Genomic DNA, 18,266 nt, shown 5'->3' on the forward strand with positions numbered 1-18,266 from the left:
ATTAATGTGAATGCGTTGAAATGGCCATTGTCTTATTTGTAATAGGTATGGTTTATATTTGATCAAAGATAATATTTATGCTTATGTTTACATGTTGACATGTGCATCTAAATTACATTGTTGCTGTATAATGGTGTATTTCTTGTCATGGGTGTTGATCGCCCCCCTATGGGTGGTAGAATCCGCTAGTGTATAGCGGGAAGATAGTATACAAACTGGGTATGTTTGGGGAAGGGGGCTAGTCAGGCCATGGACGGCCAGGGGCTGTTGCTTGTCTGAAACCTAGTAATGTCGTGTTTTGCTGCTCTCAGCATGTTTGTTTTGTACCGTTTAATTTGAGTATTTTCGTTGGTTTATTTATTTATTTATTTATTTTTTCGTTATTTTGAACTTTGGTTTGGAAGAGCACTTGTGACGAGGCAGCTGTCCTAAATAAAACCACTGGGACGTGAAGAATTGCTTTGTTGTACTCTACTTTTTCCATCTTTACGGCCGTATGGCAAGAATACACGCGACAACTCAGGTTAGCTGTAAAACCTACAGACACCAACCTCTGGTGGCAGTAGTATGTCGACTAAAGATGTCAATGGTCGTAGCAGCTCTCCGACAGTGTTTTAGCCCTGCAATGGACTAGCCACCTGTCCAGGGTGTTTTCCTGCTTTCGGCCAGAGATGCTGGGATAGAATCCAACACTCCCACAGCCCTACATAGCAGAAGCAATATAGAGAATCGATGAATGGATGGATATTAATACATGGTCACAGTCTGTACTTTCACCATGTAAGGCATGCTCCTGAATTAACATCCTTGTTACTCCTGGAATGGGGTATCTATAAGACACTCTCACATTAATAGCAAAATTACAGATCCAGGTTTCAGCCACAAACATCCTTAATACTGTATAGCAAGTCAAAATACCTCTAGAACAATGTTCTCTTTCCGACAAGATCTCTATTTTGAGTGTGTTGTAAGTGTATTTTTTATTTATTTTATTTTTTTTTTTTTTTAAGAATAGCTCTCCCAGATCAATTTTCAGGGTCTCGGGCAGTTTGATTCATGCTGTGCCCACAAATTAATTTTCCATAGGTCTCACTTTTAGTACTCCCTTGCTGCCTGTCAGCATAGACAGCAAAAGAAGTACCTGTAGAAGCTGACAGGTTTTCCATCCCCTGTGGGTCCCAGGCTGTGACTGATGTTGGATTGTTCTGAGTAGTTTGGGGTCCAGCGCCTGCACTATTTTGGCACAGCCCTTTGACTCCCCACCCTTGCAGGCCACCCCAGGGTCCGAGAAGTAAGAGGTGTGCGATCATATTTTATCCATTTATGGAGTAAGCTGATCCAGGCAGGGGCAGTAGAGCAATCTCACGCTTAATTAATGATGGGACTCCTGAGAGAGGTGTTGCCTCACACTTGATCTCTGGTAGAGGAGGGAGACTCTAGTGAGGGTGTGCATCCATTCGTCTCCAGCGAGGGCTGTTCACTGTGCCCCGGGCTGCTGTCTGCTCAGTGATGCTTCTACACACTAGGGAACAACAGAAGCAAGAGGCATTTTAACAGTACTGACATAACTGAAGAGCACACTGAGCAGATACACACACAACCACACATTGTCTAGTAGTGGTAGCTGTTTTTTTCAGAAAAGGTGCAATCAGCGCCCTTGACGGAGCCATAATAGGAGCATCAATACTAATAGCTGCAAGCAGGTGTGCAGCATACTCTGTTTTTGTAGAAGTAGTTAGGTTTTAAGCATTTTACTCAACCAGGGTGTCTCAGGGACACACTTACCTGAAGGTAGAGGGCACATTCCCTCTGTACCTCTCCTTCATCGTGGTTCTTGTCCTGCAAATCTAGTGCATTAGCTCACTTGTGACACATGACCCCTTGTCAAGAGTGAACATGAATGCTGCTTTGGTACTGAGGTGTTAGGGCACATACTGTATAGACTAGAGAAAGCTCTGATGGAGCATTTGATGGTTAGTAAAGAGCAAGATGCATCTTTAGGATGTGGAAACAGGGAGTACAGTGAATTGGATTGCTGAAAGCTCAACTGAACCTGCTTCTCTGAGATCCTCATCCATCAATGGATGTCTATGTCTGAGTTTGTTAAAGCAAAAGTTGCAAACATCAGAAAGCCACACCTTGTGTTTTGTTATCTTTGTAGCAAACTGTTCTCATTGAATAAAGTGGATTTGTAGGATTCTATGACAGCGTAATCTCTGGCATGTAGGCGCCCTTAATCATTGCAATCGGACACCTGCAGACAGTTATGAAACCCATGATGGTCTTTATCTGGTGTTGCATTATGCCAGATTCCAGCTCTAAGCATTCAATTTGTTCAGCTGTTTACGTCACCTCTCATCATCCGCCTCCAAACTGAATGACTAATTCCAGTGATTTCAGCTACATGCTGTTTTAACGTTGTGTGAGTCACGGCTAAACCTGCAAGCCTCACCAGCATTAGATGCGTTAGATGACTACTCCATCACCACTGCATCAAATACATGCCTGTTGAGGGTGTAGTCATTATCTGATTGTGCAAGTCTTGCACTTACAGGAGAGTAGCACCAGGGAATTTTCATTTTCAGAATGGAAGACTGCAACTTACACTTAATTACTGTAGTTAATGTAGGATACGGCTTGATTGTTTGATGTTTAAGTGTGGGGGAGAAAAGGCAAAGAAAGAAAGATGGAAAAAAGCAAAAGAGAGGCAAATTGTTGAGTATATAATGATGAGGGAGAAGGAAAAAAAAAGAGGAAAAATAATGTGAAAATGGAAACACAACACACTCACACACTCTCACAGATGTATTTTGGGGTTGTCCAGTGTCAAGCCAGTGGCTCAGCTGTTTTCTAAATAGTGTAGCTTTTTCTGTAACAAGCTTTGTTCCAGCTCTGCCATGAGCTAATTCAAACATGCTTGCCTAAACAATCCACTCTGTACCTTTTTAAAGTCAGTGAATCTTTTTAAATTCTAGTGAATTAATTGAGAGGGTTCATGTAAATGAACAGATTTTTAAAAATTATTCACCAAATTGAGCTCATGTATGGCATTGTAGGTAGCCTTTTTTTTTGTGGAATATTTTATTGAATGGTATCATCTATAATCATGTCAACTCATATTGAATTTAATGTAATATTGTTGTAATATTATGTATTTTAAAAGATTTTGTTCCTGTAATTTCAATTTCAACTTTTATTTATTTGTATAGCACATTTAATAACAATGTCGTTGCCCAAAGTGCTTCGCAGTAATAGTTAAAACATATAAAAAGATTTCTCATGCCTAGCAAATGAAGGCATGACTATACACTCTTAGACACACACCCTCACACAACTATACAGTAAGATCAGTATAGAAGAAAATGAAAAAGAGAAAAAAATTCTGTGTAGTTAAAAACTGTGTAGTTAGCTACTCTTTTAGTAGCTAATAGTGAAGCTATGTTTAAAACAGTTGTTTACTGTTGTTTAATTATAAATCTATAACTTAACACACATTTTAGGTTTTGTCAGAATTTGTTTTTTGTTTGACACTCAATATTGACTCCCATCATCAAATAAAATTTGACCACAAGCCCCACAAAATGCTGAATCGGAATTTGAATAGGAATGACAGGCATTTTTGTATCCCCGCCAGACGGATTGACAGTTATTTTAAGGATGTCAGGGAGTCAACTCAGTCACACACTCACTCAACACCGTCATTAATCACCACGTTCACCAGATCACAGTCACATGATTACTGATTCCCTCCACCTGTCAGCAATCAGCCCCAGCCCCATATATACTGCACTTCACCCGATCACTCACTGTCTGGTCTCAACCTTACCTAGTTGTGTTCCCATATCGTCTTACCTGTGCTACTTACCTGTGGTTCCCGTACCATCCTGGCTCTCCTTAGTCCCTGCTCTCTGTTGCTTCTGGACCCGTTGTTTGCTGGATCACCTGGAAAGGAAACAAAGATAACATCAGTATCAGATAAGCTGTACCAAGACTTCACTATACCTCAACCACTTACCTGGACTGCTTTCTCTGCTGTGTTGATCACTCGTCTGCTTTCTAATAAACCTGCTGTTGTTTACATCACTTACCTCTGTGTTCCTCATCTATCTGCTGACAAAGGGTAGGTTTATCACATTGTATCATATTATGTCTACTCTTTAAACAGCATTATGGTAAAAATGGAACACTATGGCAACAGCTTTCTTACCTGTAAGCAATGGCATTTTGCTTCGGAAGGGTTGGGCGGAACTGACAGAACGGCAGTTTCTTTTAGATTTTTCCCCTCCGTTTGGCCTAAAATACTGTGTTTTTGGTCACAGAGGTTTTTCAGATTATCCTTTGCGGTGTTCTCTTCATATTTCTTTGCAGCCTTTAGCCACTGCCTACAACGCACTGGATCCTTCACTGGAAACTGAGAATAACTCAATTCTTGTACAAGGGAACAATACAAGTCAATCACATTTTGGCTAAAAGTTTGCTAAGAAGTATTATATTTTATGCAATATAATATACATACTGTATGTTTTCAGTGGTGTATAAAACCCTACACATAATGAACCGTTATGTTTTTATTACCTTAGAATGAGCCATTTCTATCTACATACACCGCCATTTTGCGCCAGCATGTTTCATCACTATGTTGGTCTTCTTCGTTGGTGTTTTTAAAAGCAGCTTACATTGTCACTACGTTGAATACACGCGTATTAGTAGTAGTAGTAGTAGTAGTAGTAGTAGTAGTAGTAGTCTGGTTTATTAGAAGCAGAGACCGTTCTTTGTTAGAAATAAGAAGAAACCTCATTGCTTGACTGACTACTCTGCTGTCTCAGATGACTACATCTTTGTCCTGTGTCGGCCACCGTAGCTTCTCTGTGTACTTCGAAAGGAAGGGGTGAGCGGTGGACTGAGCAATTCACAACCTCACTGCTAAATGCCACTAAAATTTACACACCGCACCTTTAAGTTTTGCCGCAAAGTTTCATCAACAACTCTACAGTCTTTGTCAGCTTCAACTTCAAACATTCAATCATTTAAAACACATTCTTTCCTCACTTTCTTTCTTTCTGCAACTCATGTGAATGTGTGTATGCATGTGTTTGTGTTAGATCTTAGTTTCATGTGTTAGAATGAAACTGGACGATTCATTTGCTCGGTCGTAAAATAAGTGACTCTTTCAAAATTCCCTATAAATTAGTTAATAATTCCCTTTGAGCTAAATTGACCTGTTTCCCTTACATCACTACGCTCTTTGAAGAGCTGCAGTATGTACATGGCCAAAGAATACTGAGTTGTAAGTTGTGAATTAGCATAAGTCATGCTAAGATTATAGCTGGTACTTTACACAGGTACATTAGATCAGTGTAATGGCCCATGAATTTGCCTGCATGATGAAACCCCTTAGTGGGGGTTTCACAGATATTCACTTCAGAGCATTCTCATTCCTCTGCGATTTCTTGTGCCATTTTATGATCTCAGGATATAGTTTGTTCATAGGAACTCATTCCCACTACAAAACCCGTTTGTTGTCCCTGAAGCCAGAACCTCACTGCTCTATGCCTCTGCAGTGGCTGCCTGCAGATAGGCTCAGTGCACGTGTACATTAGTATCATGTAAAGGTCAGCAGCAACAAGGTACTTGTTTCACTTCACTCTCTTTTCCTCATGCTGCACACAGAGAGATCTATCTGGGTGCCTTAAGGTGGCTTAGTGGTCCCAATTATGTGAAGGTGGCAGATTGATGGGGGGCTTCTAGGGTGAAGGGCTCATTAGAAACAAGCATGCATGCAGGGGATGTAGGCGAACATGTGGCCTAGTGAAGCTGCAATCCCCTGCTCTGCATGAGTGTACACAATCGCTTCAATCTATCTCAGCTCCCCTGACACTAAGACATTAATGAAAGATGTTACAAAAACGAATACTGACCCACAACACCAAGTCCAGTATAACAGTTTGCCTATAAAGTATTGGGGAAGCTACTTTGATACTGTAGTTTTTCAAACTTTTAATTAATTAAAGTTGTTAACTGTCAAGCTACCCTTTTATAAATGTAATCTAAATTAGAATCTACTAATAAAAAGTATCTAACTAATTTGAACCTGGTCGTTCACATCTCTGAGTTCTCAAGAAATGGGCATGTAAAGCTGTGGAAAAGTGGGAGAGTAGAAGGTGGGTAAAGGGGAGACAACAACCAATAAAACACAGACCTACAACACACTCATTATACAGACATGAATATTAAAATATGACCACGGAGAAAAAACACAAAACAATTGAGGGCATCTTGATGCATTTTAAAAAATATAAAACTTATATGACAACAAACTCGGAAGAACATTTGAAAGTTGTTAATCATATTTTCATTACATTTACAAGCACTACAGTCTCTGAACAAACGACATGCATCAGTTTAACACAGAAAGAATAAAGGCATAGTTACTTTTTTGTCCATTGTTCTTTGAATTTTGAATCATTGTCTTCTGTGTATCAGAATAATTCCAAATGTCATCGCATTCATGATCAGACATACGGCTGTATCAATGTCCTTATTTGCACATTTATTTCAATTTATTTATTTCAAAAGAATACGTGATTAAATATATGCTTATACACGGTGCTGATTCATGTTTCGAGCACTAGAGTATGTGAAATATGTCCATAAAAACTTGAAACATGCTTACTCCAGTCTGCATATGATTGTTGATCCGCGTCATGAGCATTTTTAAACTCATCATGGCATTCCGCACAGAAACCGCTCTCATACACGCTTCGCATATTGTTACATGTTGTTTGAATTCTCGGCTGTAATGCGATCTCATATGTAATACAGCAGAGTGAAAGAGTTAAGAGTTCTTTCTCATGAATAAATGCAGAGAAGCATAGAACTGGATGACGTGGAATAGTGCCTATCCAGCTCCAGCAGCCAATCACACACTCCGGAGGCACACTTCTACGTCAGATTCCGTAATTTTGCTTCAACTTTGCTTTTCAACCCGGAAGAACGAAATTGCTCAGAAAAATGCAAAAATAACAAATTTCCACTTGTTGATTAAATTTATGTTTAAATTTAGTGTTTTCAGTGATGTGCAGCCTGTACATATCTGTTTACATCTCAGAAATGTGTTTTGGGGTTTCATGACCCTTTAATTTTTATTTATAAAGCTGTTCCTGAGCAGTGCAACCCAAAAGTTTGCTCATGGACAGCTTTCTAAATCTGGGACACAGCAAGCTATACAAAGACAACTTACCACTGTGACACGTTTTGCAAGTTGATTCCTATCGATCAGCTTGATCATCCATATTTTCAGAATCTGAGTGCGTTTACAAATGCTTTAGAAGCTTTGAAAGCTAAAGCTCGCAATTACGGTAAGGGACGTTACATTTCCGACACACGCTTGGGCTTTTAGGCCAATCACAATGCACTGGGACAGCTGGCCAATCAGAGCACTCTGAGCTTTTCGGAAGGATGTGCTTTGTAGAAATTAGCGCGTTTCAGACAGAATGGGAATTGAGGGGCTGCAATAATGTACAGTATGGGCTTAACAAAAATTGTTTATCATTATACTATTCATTTGAAGTCATCTCTACAATGACTTTAGCAGTTGGTTGTGGAGTGTTCCACAGTCATATGATCATCTGCTCATCCTTCTATTTTGTGTCTCAAATCTCAAATTGATTACCCAGAGTTCAGTGTCAGCAGAGAAATCTGTCCAATCTCTTCTTCTAGGATAACGGACTTCTCTATAATCCTTGTGAATCCCAATCCTCTGTGTCCTCTGCCCCTCTCGGCCCTTTCTCTGTCCTGTGGGTCTCCGTCCAGACTTCCCTTTCCATCTCTATTACACACAGAGCCACACACAGTAACTGGATGCTTCATTTTTTTTCCCGTCCTGATCTAGGGCTGTAATTGAAACATCCTGTTGGGCTCGTGTCGCTCTCTAATTTTAGACAGCAAGTCTCAGCGCGACAAGGGTAGTTCTGTAGGACTGTTTGTCACCACTTCTCTGATGACCTTGCACACTGCGGCAGGGGAGTGATTAAAGATCAAGGCCAAAGACCATTTCCTTTGCCCTGGAAGATAAATGGCCCTGTTTGAAACTGCCTGCAACGGCTTGGAACAATTAGAGTGTGCTGAGGGGAGATGCAGGCGTGTATTGTGTATGAAAGAAGGTGCACAAATACACTTAAAATCAATTTTATTTTTCTTTCACTTTTGCACTCCACTACCTAGGTGGAATTAATGATATCCTGATCATGTTATTAAACAATGAACATGAGTGCACAGGCATTGCACAACACAGTGTCATTACAATTATTTTACATTTTGGCAAATTGATATGAATTCGTACAACCTCATTTATATTTTTTCACACGACCTGCTCACGCCCCACTGAGGTGGGGTTAGGGGAGCAGCTTAATGCTTACTGTTTGTTTCAAATGGTACATTTTCCTGCTCTGTACAAATTTGTTTGTTAATTTAAATGTGTAACAGCATTAGAAAATATTCTGTTTGCCTAAGGGGTAAGAAAATAAGCTATAATTTTGCTGTTTTGTTTCTTATGTTTTTTGGAGTTAGAATTTCATGAATGCCCCCACCTAGAGTAGTACTAAGGAAATTGCAGGTATTATTTTTCTCTGGCTCTTCCATCCAGAAAGCAGAAAATAATGTTGACTTTAGAAGACAAATGCATCATGACCACACTCCACAAATATCAATTATTAGATCTTATCCAGGCAAAAAAAATATATGTTTAGGGTTGAGGAATGAAGAATGAATTCTGCAATGCCCCTGATTTATTTACACACTGTTTCGTTGGAACCAGAGAACATTGCTTAGGCTCCTAAAGGATACAATACAATGCTTCATCATGTCTACGATGCAGTGTTATATATTCAAACTCCTGTAGGACATTCAGTGAAGGTGACATTAGCCAGACAACAATGCATATCATTCTGATCTTTCTTTTTCTTCCGACCGTCCCAGAAGACTGGTTTGAAGAGAAAGAATTGTGGCAGGCCTTTGACAGGGATATAGCCTGATGCCATTGATTCTTTGTAATACAAGCTTTTCTTGTGTCCGTCTGTCAAAGACAAGATCTGACACGATAATGCAGATCAGAAGTGACCCGATCGAAACAAGTGCTTCCGGCGCTGAGATTGCTATCTTGTTGAGAATTACAGAGCAGTAGAGTGAGAATGGATATTTGTTTCTGGAAGTTTTCAGATTGTAGAGGCAAAAGTGAACATTTGAAACAGACGTTCTGCAGCCTGAATGAGTCGAGGAATCGAGGCACAAGAGTGTCTGGCTATTCACAATGCTATATCCTCCACCCACTCATCATCCTGGGCTATGGCTTCTAGTAGACACTGGCGTTAAAGAAATAGCTGAATATTTTGACGCACTGATGACACTGTACTCACCAGGGTGCTCCTATTACAGGCCATTACAGCTATTAGAGATGACATGACCGCTTATCCATGGCGTTACACAAACTCTATCGCTTCAGCACGCTACGAACATTCTAGAACACCTGGAGTCTAGTCCCTCACGACTTCATCAGCTCTGCGAGAGAATGGGAAAATGCATGGAGAATGATTTCCACACAAGAAAGGGAATATTCTGCTCCCAAAATAAGTTTTTGTATGGCATGGAGATTTTGTGACAAAATTGGATTAGCCAGCTGTGAAATCGTTTTTTGTAAAATACGCCAGCTAGGGACTGTAGATTTGATGTCACTGCGAAAACAGACTCATCATTGTCAAACATGCTGTAAATTCTATGTAACTCCCTGACACCTTCCCATTTCATTTCCGTTTTGGAAGAATTTTGTTGTAAATGTGAGCAATGCAGATGTTCTCAGGAGGTAGTCTGAACTAAGTTTGCCTTATGTCCATGAAGCGTTCTCTTTACATTTGAATGCAAAACTCTGCCGGTTCACTTTCTTTTGACATTGTCTAATTATTCCAAATATGCATTAGAACATGTAATGACATTGGGGCTATCTATTTATATCTTATGTTATAGTATAGTATTATTTTATTTATATATGAATTATTGCTGTTCACTACAATACTCAATACCAATACTCACCATAATGTCTTGAAACTTGTGACGATGAATACCTGTATTCTCTTGGGAATGCATCCACATTTGAATTCTCCATTCCAACGGTTTTCCTCAGGAGCATTTTGCACACACGTATTGTAAGAGATGGCCCAGTGGTCAGAGGGAATAATTACAATCAAGCTGGTCAGAGGTTTAGTGGAACCCAAAAAGGTGGTTTATTACCGTGAGGTGGTGGGAAAAATTACAAGGTCACATACTGGAATACAAACAAAAACTGTACAAAACAAAACTGCAACAATGTGCAAAAAAAGGCTACACCAAATATTCTGGTCCAATTTGCAACAGGGTCTCTCCTTTGGATTTCAACAAACAAGACTGACTTGATGAGCTCCATAGCTCCTTACTTATAAGGGCTAGCTCCCTCTTCAGACTGTACCAAATGAACAAACAGGGTCCATACATACAATAGATTATACACAAAAAAAAAAACAAAAAAAAACATGACACATATACACAAATAACAATCAGTAATACATGAATACTTAAACACACCATATAAAAATGAAAAAGGGAAAGAAAAATAAAGAATCCTTCAGCTACTATTCCCCCTTCCCCCAGACAAAACTACCAATGGTTCAGTCCAATTAGGGCCTGCTAATCCTATAAAAACCAGTTTGATCCACATGGTCTGTTTGATGGAGCAGCATTAGTCTGGAAGGCTAACACAAAAGGTTTGGGGGAAATTCTCACCAGAAATAAAAGGTAATTCTAACTGAGATTAGAAAAAAAAAATAACTGATTGAACAAAATGTTGACCAACAAAAAAAAAAAACAGCAACAACCTAATATCATACTCAATTGAACCAGGCAAAACAATTACACAACACCATAATGATTTAAAGGTGGTAAATGCTGGCATAATCAAGTAATGGTGTGTGCATATGTATCAAGCCCATGTAATTTCTAGTCTGTCACCAAGCTTACCTTGTGACATCGGGGAAGAAGCTTCCTACTAATGTAAGCTACCGGCCTTAGTTGTCCTGAATCTCCCTGCAACAACACGGCTCCAATGCCGTGCTCGGAAGCATCTGTTTGTACAGTAAAAGTCTGTTCAAAATCAGGACTCTGCAGTATTGGCTCCTTGCAGAGAGAGTCTTTTAAGTCCTGAAAAGCAAATTCACATTCATCAGTCCATACCACCTTGTTTGGTTTGTCCTTTTTGGTAAGGGTGGTCACTGCAGCAGCTCGTGTGGAAAAGTTTGGTATAAAACGTCTATACCACCCAATGAGCCCAAGGAAGGACCGCACTTGTTTCTTAGTCTGTGGTCTTCCAGCAGACTGAATAGCCTCAATTTTGCTGATTTGAGGCCGAATCACTCCATGACCCAGAACGAATCCCAGGTACTGTGTTTCTCGCTTGGCCAAAAAACACTTGTCAGGGCGAAGAGTGAGGCCTGCACTTTTAATCCTCTCTAGAACATCCTTCAGATGAAGCAGGTGTTCTTCCCGTGACCGGCTATAGATGACAATGTCATCTAGATAGGCGGCTGCATACCCCTCGGTACCCCGAAGGAGCTGATCCATCATACGTTGGAAGGTGGACAGTGCTCTGTGGAGTCCAAAAGGTAGAACACGGAAATGGAAGTGTCCAAACGGTGTTCGAAAGGCTGTCACTTCCTGACTCTCTGGGGTCAACAGGACCTGCCAATAGCCCTTACAGAGGTCTAGGGTGCTGATGTATTTAGCTTGTCCGAGTCGCTCCACAAGGTCATCTACCCTGGGCATGCGATAGGAGTCGAACTTGCTGACACTGTTTACTTTCCTGAAGTCTAGGCAGAAACGAAGGCTGCCATCCTTCTTGGGCACCAAGATGACTGGACTATTCCACTCACTCGCAGATGGCTCTATGACCCCCAGACTGCATGGTTTCCAACTCCTCTTTAAAGATAGGCAGAAGTCGTTCTGGTATTCTGTAAACAGGTTGGTGGATGGGTTTAGAACTGTGTAGGGTAATGTGGTGTGATACCAGGGTGGTCAGACCAGGTGTTTCCTTAAATAGACTCGGTGGTATCAGGTCAAGTACTTGCCATTTTCTATGTTCTGACAGTTGGCTCAAGTCCAGTTGAGCAGTTTTGCGAGGAATAGGGAAGTATTGTTCCTCTAAATCCTCCTCTTCTTTTCTTTGGATACTTTTTTACTCTTACTCAAGTAATTATTAACATTATTATTTTACTTCTACTTGAGTAATTATTTCTATACAGTAAGTATGAGTACTTGTATGATGCACAGAGTTGCTGCATCTGTTTTAAATCAATCACTTAGACAGCGTTTCAGTTAGGATGCAGATGTCTGTTCTGCTAGCTAAACTGTAGACTTATACATTAACACAAAATTGTTTTTAATCAATTATTGTTAAGTATACACTTACACACAATATGATTTGTTGTCCTGCAGCCGAGTAGTTCTCCTTAGGCAATCTGGAATTGGTTTTGTATTGCCCTCATATTTTAGTTGTGGTCACAGACAGTAGATGGGACATTAGTGGCATCTCTATGGGACTCTAGCAGAAAACCATTTCAGAGCTGTTATGGTCTGGACTAGCCTGTCCTCTGACACCACTTCTGCAGCTGGTCATGCACAAACACATCTGTCAAGTCTCTTCTGTGATTTCCCACTCCAGGAAACTATAGTGAACAGCAGTGAGGAACTGTAGGGGGTCAGGATCCTCTGGTCTTGAGGAGGTCCATTAGTGCCACATCTGCTGGTAATGTGACTGCAGCACGTCTATATTACAGTAACTGTCACTTGGCTGTATCAGTCTGCTGTTATCCAGCACCATTATAACAGCAACATGACAGTTTATTAGAGGATGAATTTCCATGCTGGTCCTGGCTGATCTGCAAACCTGCAAAACGTAGCAGGTGAAGCTCACTGATCAGCACAATCATCTGCTGAAAAAAAGTATTTTCAAACAAATACTGGTCAAACACTAGCCCTATCAGACAGAAATCAGTTATTTTTGACACAAAAGATGTCACCTTAAGGCTAGAATTTAAGGTATGAATTTATGTGCTTGAACAAACTACAGCTGACTGGCAACTAGCATGTGCATTCTGCAGGAAATAATCATCTATATCAGCAGGTATCAATAGTCTATATTCATCTTTCAAAAAGGGAAATTAAACTAGGAATGCCGATATACAAACTGTAAACAAAGCAGCACTTGCTTACCATTTTTAAAATCAATCATGCTGGTCACTTTCATCATTCCAGGCTGCTCATGTTGTTATGAAAGTATTTACGTATTGGAATGCTCATGTAAGATGATGTAAACTTTGAACAGTCTTCTGTCTGTGCCGTCTTGACTTCATCGCTTTCATCACTTTGGCTTTTATTCTCGTGCACTGACTCGTTTGCTTAACTGAACAGCCAATCAAAGTGACCTCTCTCGCCAACGGCCCTGACGCGAATTCAACATGCTGAATCGGGTGAACTCCCATTGACGTGAGCCCGACTAGAGCTGATGCATGTACGGTAACACACTGCAAAAACAAGCATGACAGACACTCACCGACAGCCAACTGTCGGCTTGGTGTGTCATGGCCATAAAACAACTCAAACCTAATCCTAAACCTCATCTTTACATAGTTTTACATAAACTCACCCAGACTCCAACCCTACATTCTAACCCCTACTCCCAGTAGTCCTTCTAGTCCAAACTGCCAATCTCAATCATCAGTCCAGATCCTGAGGCCAGATTCATGAAACATTCTTAAGAATAAAATTCTTCTTGATATATAAGTCATTATTTAGAGATATTAAGTCATTATTTCGACATAAGTCATTATTATGACATAAGTCGTTATTTTAAGATATTAAGTCGTTATTTCGACATATCTCGTATTAGCCACTAGAGGAATAAGACAGGGAATCAATTAAAGAACACATTTTAGTTATGTTGACCTACTGTTACAAGTTGGTGCTCCAAAATCCCAGAGGTTTGTCATGGGAATTTGAATTCATGCCAGGCATGCATTAATTCCAGGCTAACCTTTATTAAGGTTAAATTTATGTAGCCCATAGCCCATAGTAAATATAATCATTTACAGCACAAAGAGCTGTAGATGCTATTTACACTAAGTGAAAATAGTGATACATTCTATTTACACTAAGTGACAAGAGCGGCATTTTAAGGATATGCTATTTACACTAGGTGAAAATAGTGATATATTCTATTTACACCATGTAAAGTAGCAGTTTTGAAAGAAGAAGTGTAAATAGTAATTAGATGCTGTACATTGTATTGGCAGATACTATTTGCACCTCAGTATTTTTGTACATTAACAGGATGCAATAATATCATTGAGTGCAAATGATTATATTTATTAAAATTGTTAAATGGATGCTGCCTTATTGAGAGAATAAAAACCCACCCAACACCTTCCCGTAACCCTACCCAATAAACACTTCTAATATTATAAACACTCTTTTGCAGTTTATTACCACTTTTTGAACATTATTTTCATTGTATTGAAAATGTATGTGATGGGAAAATAGAGAGGAGCGAGCTCGGCAAAAGGCGGTTTCGTACCCACGGCGATCGTGGTAAAAGCCAAAACTATACATTTTACTCACTACTGTTGCGCCACTGATGACATTGAATTTTATGCGTCCCTTTGTAAACTTGAGTGGCCCAACCAGACATTGGAGCTAGCGTAAATAGCGTTTCCCCTAACTCTGCCCAATAAATACTTTTAATATTATTAAACACTCGTTAGGAAGGTTATTTCCACTTTTAGAACATTATTTTCATTTTTTTGAAAATAAATGCCTTTCTGATGTGACATGTGATGGCAAAATAGAGAAGAGCGAGCTCTGCAAAAGGCAGATTCGAAACCACGGCAGTCGTAAAAGCTGGGACTGTGAGCCGACACGTGACTGTTGCACCACTGAAGACATTGAATTGTGCGGGTCTACAAGATCGGGTTGTTATGTCCAAATAACGACTTAATATTTCGAAATAACTTATGTTGAAATAAGATATTATGTCGAAATAACCAATTATTATGTTGAAATAACGAGATATTATGTCGAAATAACAAGATATTATGTTGAAATAATGACTTATATCGAAATAACAACTTGTGTCGTAATAACGACTTAATATGTCGAAATAACGAGATAAGTTTTCTTTCCTTTTTTTTCTCCCCACCATAAGTTTTCTTTTTCTTTTTTTTCCACCATGCGGTTCAGGGCTTCCGTACTATACTCTTCTTGTTTTCTAACTTACACAATAAAGTTACAAATATTTTGTATTCCCAAAAACATTTCTTAAGAAAGTTTTTTTTCTTAAGATTGTTCTAAAGACAAATATTTTCAATTTCTGAAAAGAATGCTCTTAAAAAATAATTATAAATAATCTCTTAAAGACAGAATAACCTTCAAATGGTCTTAAATCCCCAAAGTTGTTTAATGAATTTATTGGCTTATTTCAAATATTTTACAAATATGAGTGCATGAGTAATTTGAAGTGACACCAATGATCGATAATGTGAACAATGATCAGCCATGAATATGCGTGATCTGACTTTTTGTTGTAATAGCAAAGTCTGTTGTTTTCTTGTTAAAAAAACAGGTTATTAAGAAAATATTTGAGAAGTTCTTAAGAATTTCTGACAAATTGCACTCAGGAGTATTCTTACAACCTTTTTAGAATTTATCTTAAGAAATTTCTTAACTTAAGAAAATTTTCGTAAATCCAGCCCCAGATCCAGTCCCAGTGCTTTGATTAGAATGCAAAGTTCAGAAATTTAAGACTAATTCTTACAATAAAATATAATTGATTGGTAGTAATGTAATCCCAAATGGATAAATCACATTAAGATGATAAGATGACGGGGACTCTCGCATACCAGCATCCCAAAAAATATATTTTGTTGTATATTTTGCCCGTTATTGTGGTAGCCTATTTTTAGCAGCCTGGCTTACTGCCATACTTATTTAAATGATTGTATACTCTATCAATGAAGAGAGTTTGAGATAATAATCTGTGCTAATTCCATTGAAAGTGTCTCTCACTCCAACTATGAGCAAATTACTACAAATGTACTTCTCCAGACAACATCCTCTCCACCCTAGTACGTAGGCGCTCCTCCAGGCTCCAGCCGAATTCTGTTTCATTAGTCTGTCAAACTCAATAATAGTTAAAGCTTGTCCTCTCACCCGGCACTGCAAACTCAATCAGTGCTATGATTTCATAACCCTTACTTTGTGACAGGGCTTATTTTATCGAGGCACCGATCTACTCTGATTAACAGGCTGTGCGTGCATGTAGGGTGAAATACAACACTGCCAGAGTGTTTGGGCTGGGAGAGAGCGAGAAGTCGGGTACAAATGTGTTCATATATCAGAATTGTGGGATAGAGGAAGGTGCTGATGGGCTAGCAAAAGGCAAGCGTCCAGAGACAGTGAATATCTGTGACAGCCCTCGAGAAGCTGGAGATGGTAGACGATGTATGCAGTGTCAGCCACCATAAATAAACCCAAATAGAAAAACAAACCTGACATTTCAGTCCCCAGCCTGCTGCCCTTGAGAAATAGAGGAGAAAAGTAAAATATAATGCTTGCTCCATGATCCTTTTTGTGTTGGTAGATTTGGCTTCACTTAAATGTTTGTTCTGTTTGTTTTGTCTTCACATGCCTCTGGCTGATCCAGCAGACAACGGATGACATTGTGTCCTCCGCAGAATGTTCCAGCGATGACGAGGATCTGGAGGAGTGTGACGGGGGACACACAGGTGGGATGGGTGTGTTATGGTTGTGCTTGCTTAAACTTGGTCTCTCACTCTCTTATATTTGAGTTCTCCCTCTTAAAGCATCACCCCATGAGAACCCAGTGTAACTTCAAAAGTGACACTAAAAGCCATTTTGTTCAAGCTCAAAGAGAAAAGGAATCAAAAGCATATATCTACTGAGATATTCAGTGGTCCCAAAAAGTATTTGGATGCTTAAGTCACATTAAATGTCTGTATGTTGAATTGATTTGAATATAAAATATCAAAACAAATGGCATCTGCAAACAAATGATGCTAGATCTTTTCTTAGGACAGACTTCTCTTTTTTACCACTTTTTTTTGCGATAACTTTTAAGAAAAAGTCACTTAAATCCAACACATTTACTGTAGGCATGTTCTACTAACGTCTGACTTTCAGAAAGTCTATGTTAATTATTTGCATTTAATTGAGGCTGTCATTAAAATGTTTGCATGATACATGAAATGCTGATTATTTATCAAATTAATCACTGTGAATTGCATATGTTAATGTTTTAGGTAGATATATATTGCATAAATAAATATAGAAATATTTGCTCCCAAGTTATGATATTTTAGAGAAATTACATTATTGTGGCAGACGAAAGAACAAAAGAATGTATTTGAACAAAGATAAATGTGTTTTTTTTTCTGTGTATGTATACTAAATTGTACCAAATTAACTTTAAATTGACAGTCTTAGTTTAAATACGTTTTTCTTCATTTCAAACTGTATATCTATTGTTTTATCATTTTGAAAAACATTATTGTTTGCTTGGAAAGTGTTATTCTTTAAATATATGATACTTGCTTTGATATTTTGTAATCTATTGTGCAGTGACATTCATACATTTTAAGGTGTGACTTAAGTGTCCAAATACTTTTCGGGACCACTGTTGTATTGGATCCAAATAGTCAGTGGACTGATTTCTCTGAATTTTTTCAGATGATATCATAATGGAATGAAAAGAGTCAGGAAGCATTGGCCTGTTTCAGAGTTACACTTGATTATGGGGCCGAACGTCACTAACATGGTCCTGTGTTTATACTAATTTTGTCCTCTCAGCAATCAACAGAGAGCCAAACTTTATAAAAAAAGTACAAAATTAGTATCAAACTCCATGTAGTTCACTCTGATGCTTCAAAATGTATCAGTCCTGTACACAATGGATTTCTTGCAGTGCGTGCGTGTGTGTGTGTGTGTGTCTTTAACAGATGATACATTTTGAGATGTTTACAAATCAAATGAGAATAATGCTTTCAGCATAGAGATTTCTGATGTGTATCGGACTAACTGCAACAGAAACAACTCCTCCTTCCTGTTTGTTCCTTTGTTTCCTCACATCAAAGGCTTGCCTTAAAACATCTAATAGAGAACAGATATCTTCGAATTTC

General features: G+C 39.0%; 1 protein-coding gene across 21 annotated transcripts in view; it reads left to right on the forward strand.

The window, feature by feature from the left end:
- Positions 1 to 18,266, forward strand: part of nrxn3b (neurexin 3b) — a 375,053-nt gene that overhangs the window by 344,145 nt on the left and 12,642 nt on the right. For 15 of the 21 annotated variants that reach the window (XM_051875950.1, XM_051875962.1, XM_051875959.1 and 12 more), the window contains one exon: positions 16,775 to 16,856. In XM_051875950.1, the coding sequence (XP_051731910.1) occupies positions 16,775 to 16,856 (82 nt within the window). The remainder of the gene's footprint in view (positions 1 to 16,774; positions 16,857 to 18,266) is intronic. The other 6 variants (XM_051875968.1, XM_051875951.1, XM_051875963.1 and 3 more) reach the window with 1 other exon arrangement.

This window comes from Ctenopharyngodon idella, chromosome 20, assembly GCF_019924925.1.
Source record: "Ctenopharyngodon idella isolate HZGC_01 chromosome 20, HZGC01, whole genome shotgun sequence".
NCBI lineage: Eukaryota > Metazoa > Chordata > Actinopteri > Cypriniformes > Xenocyprididae > Ctenopharyngodon > Ctenopharyngodon idella.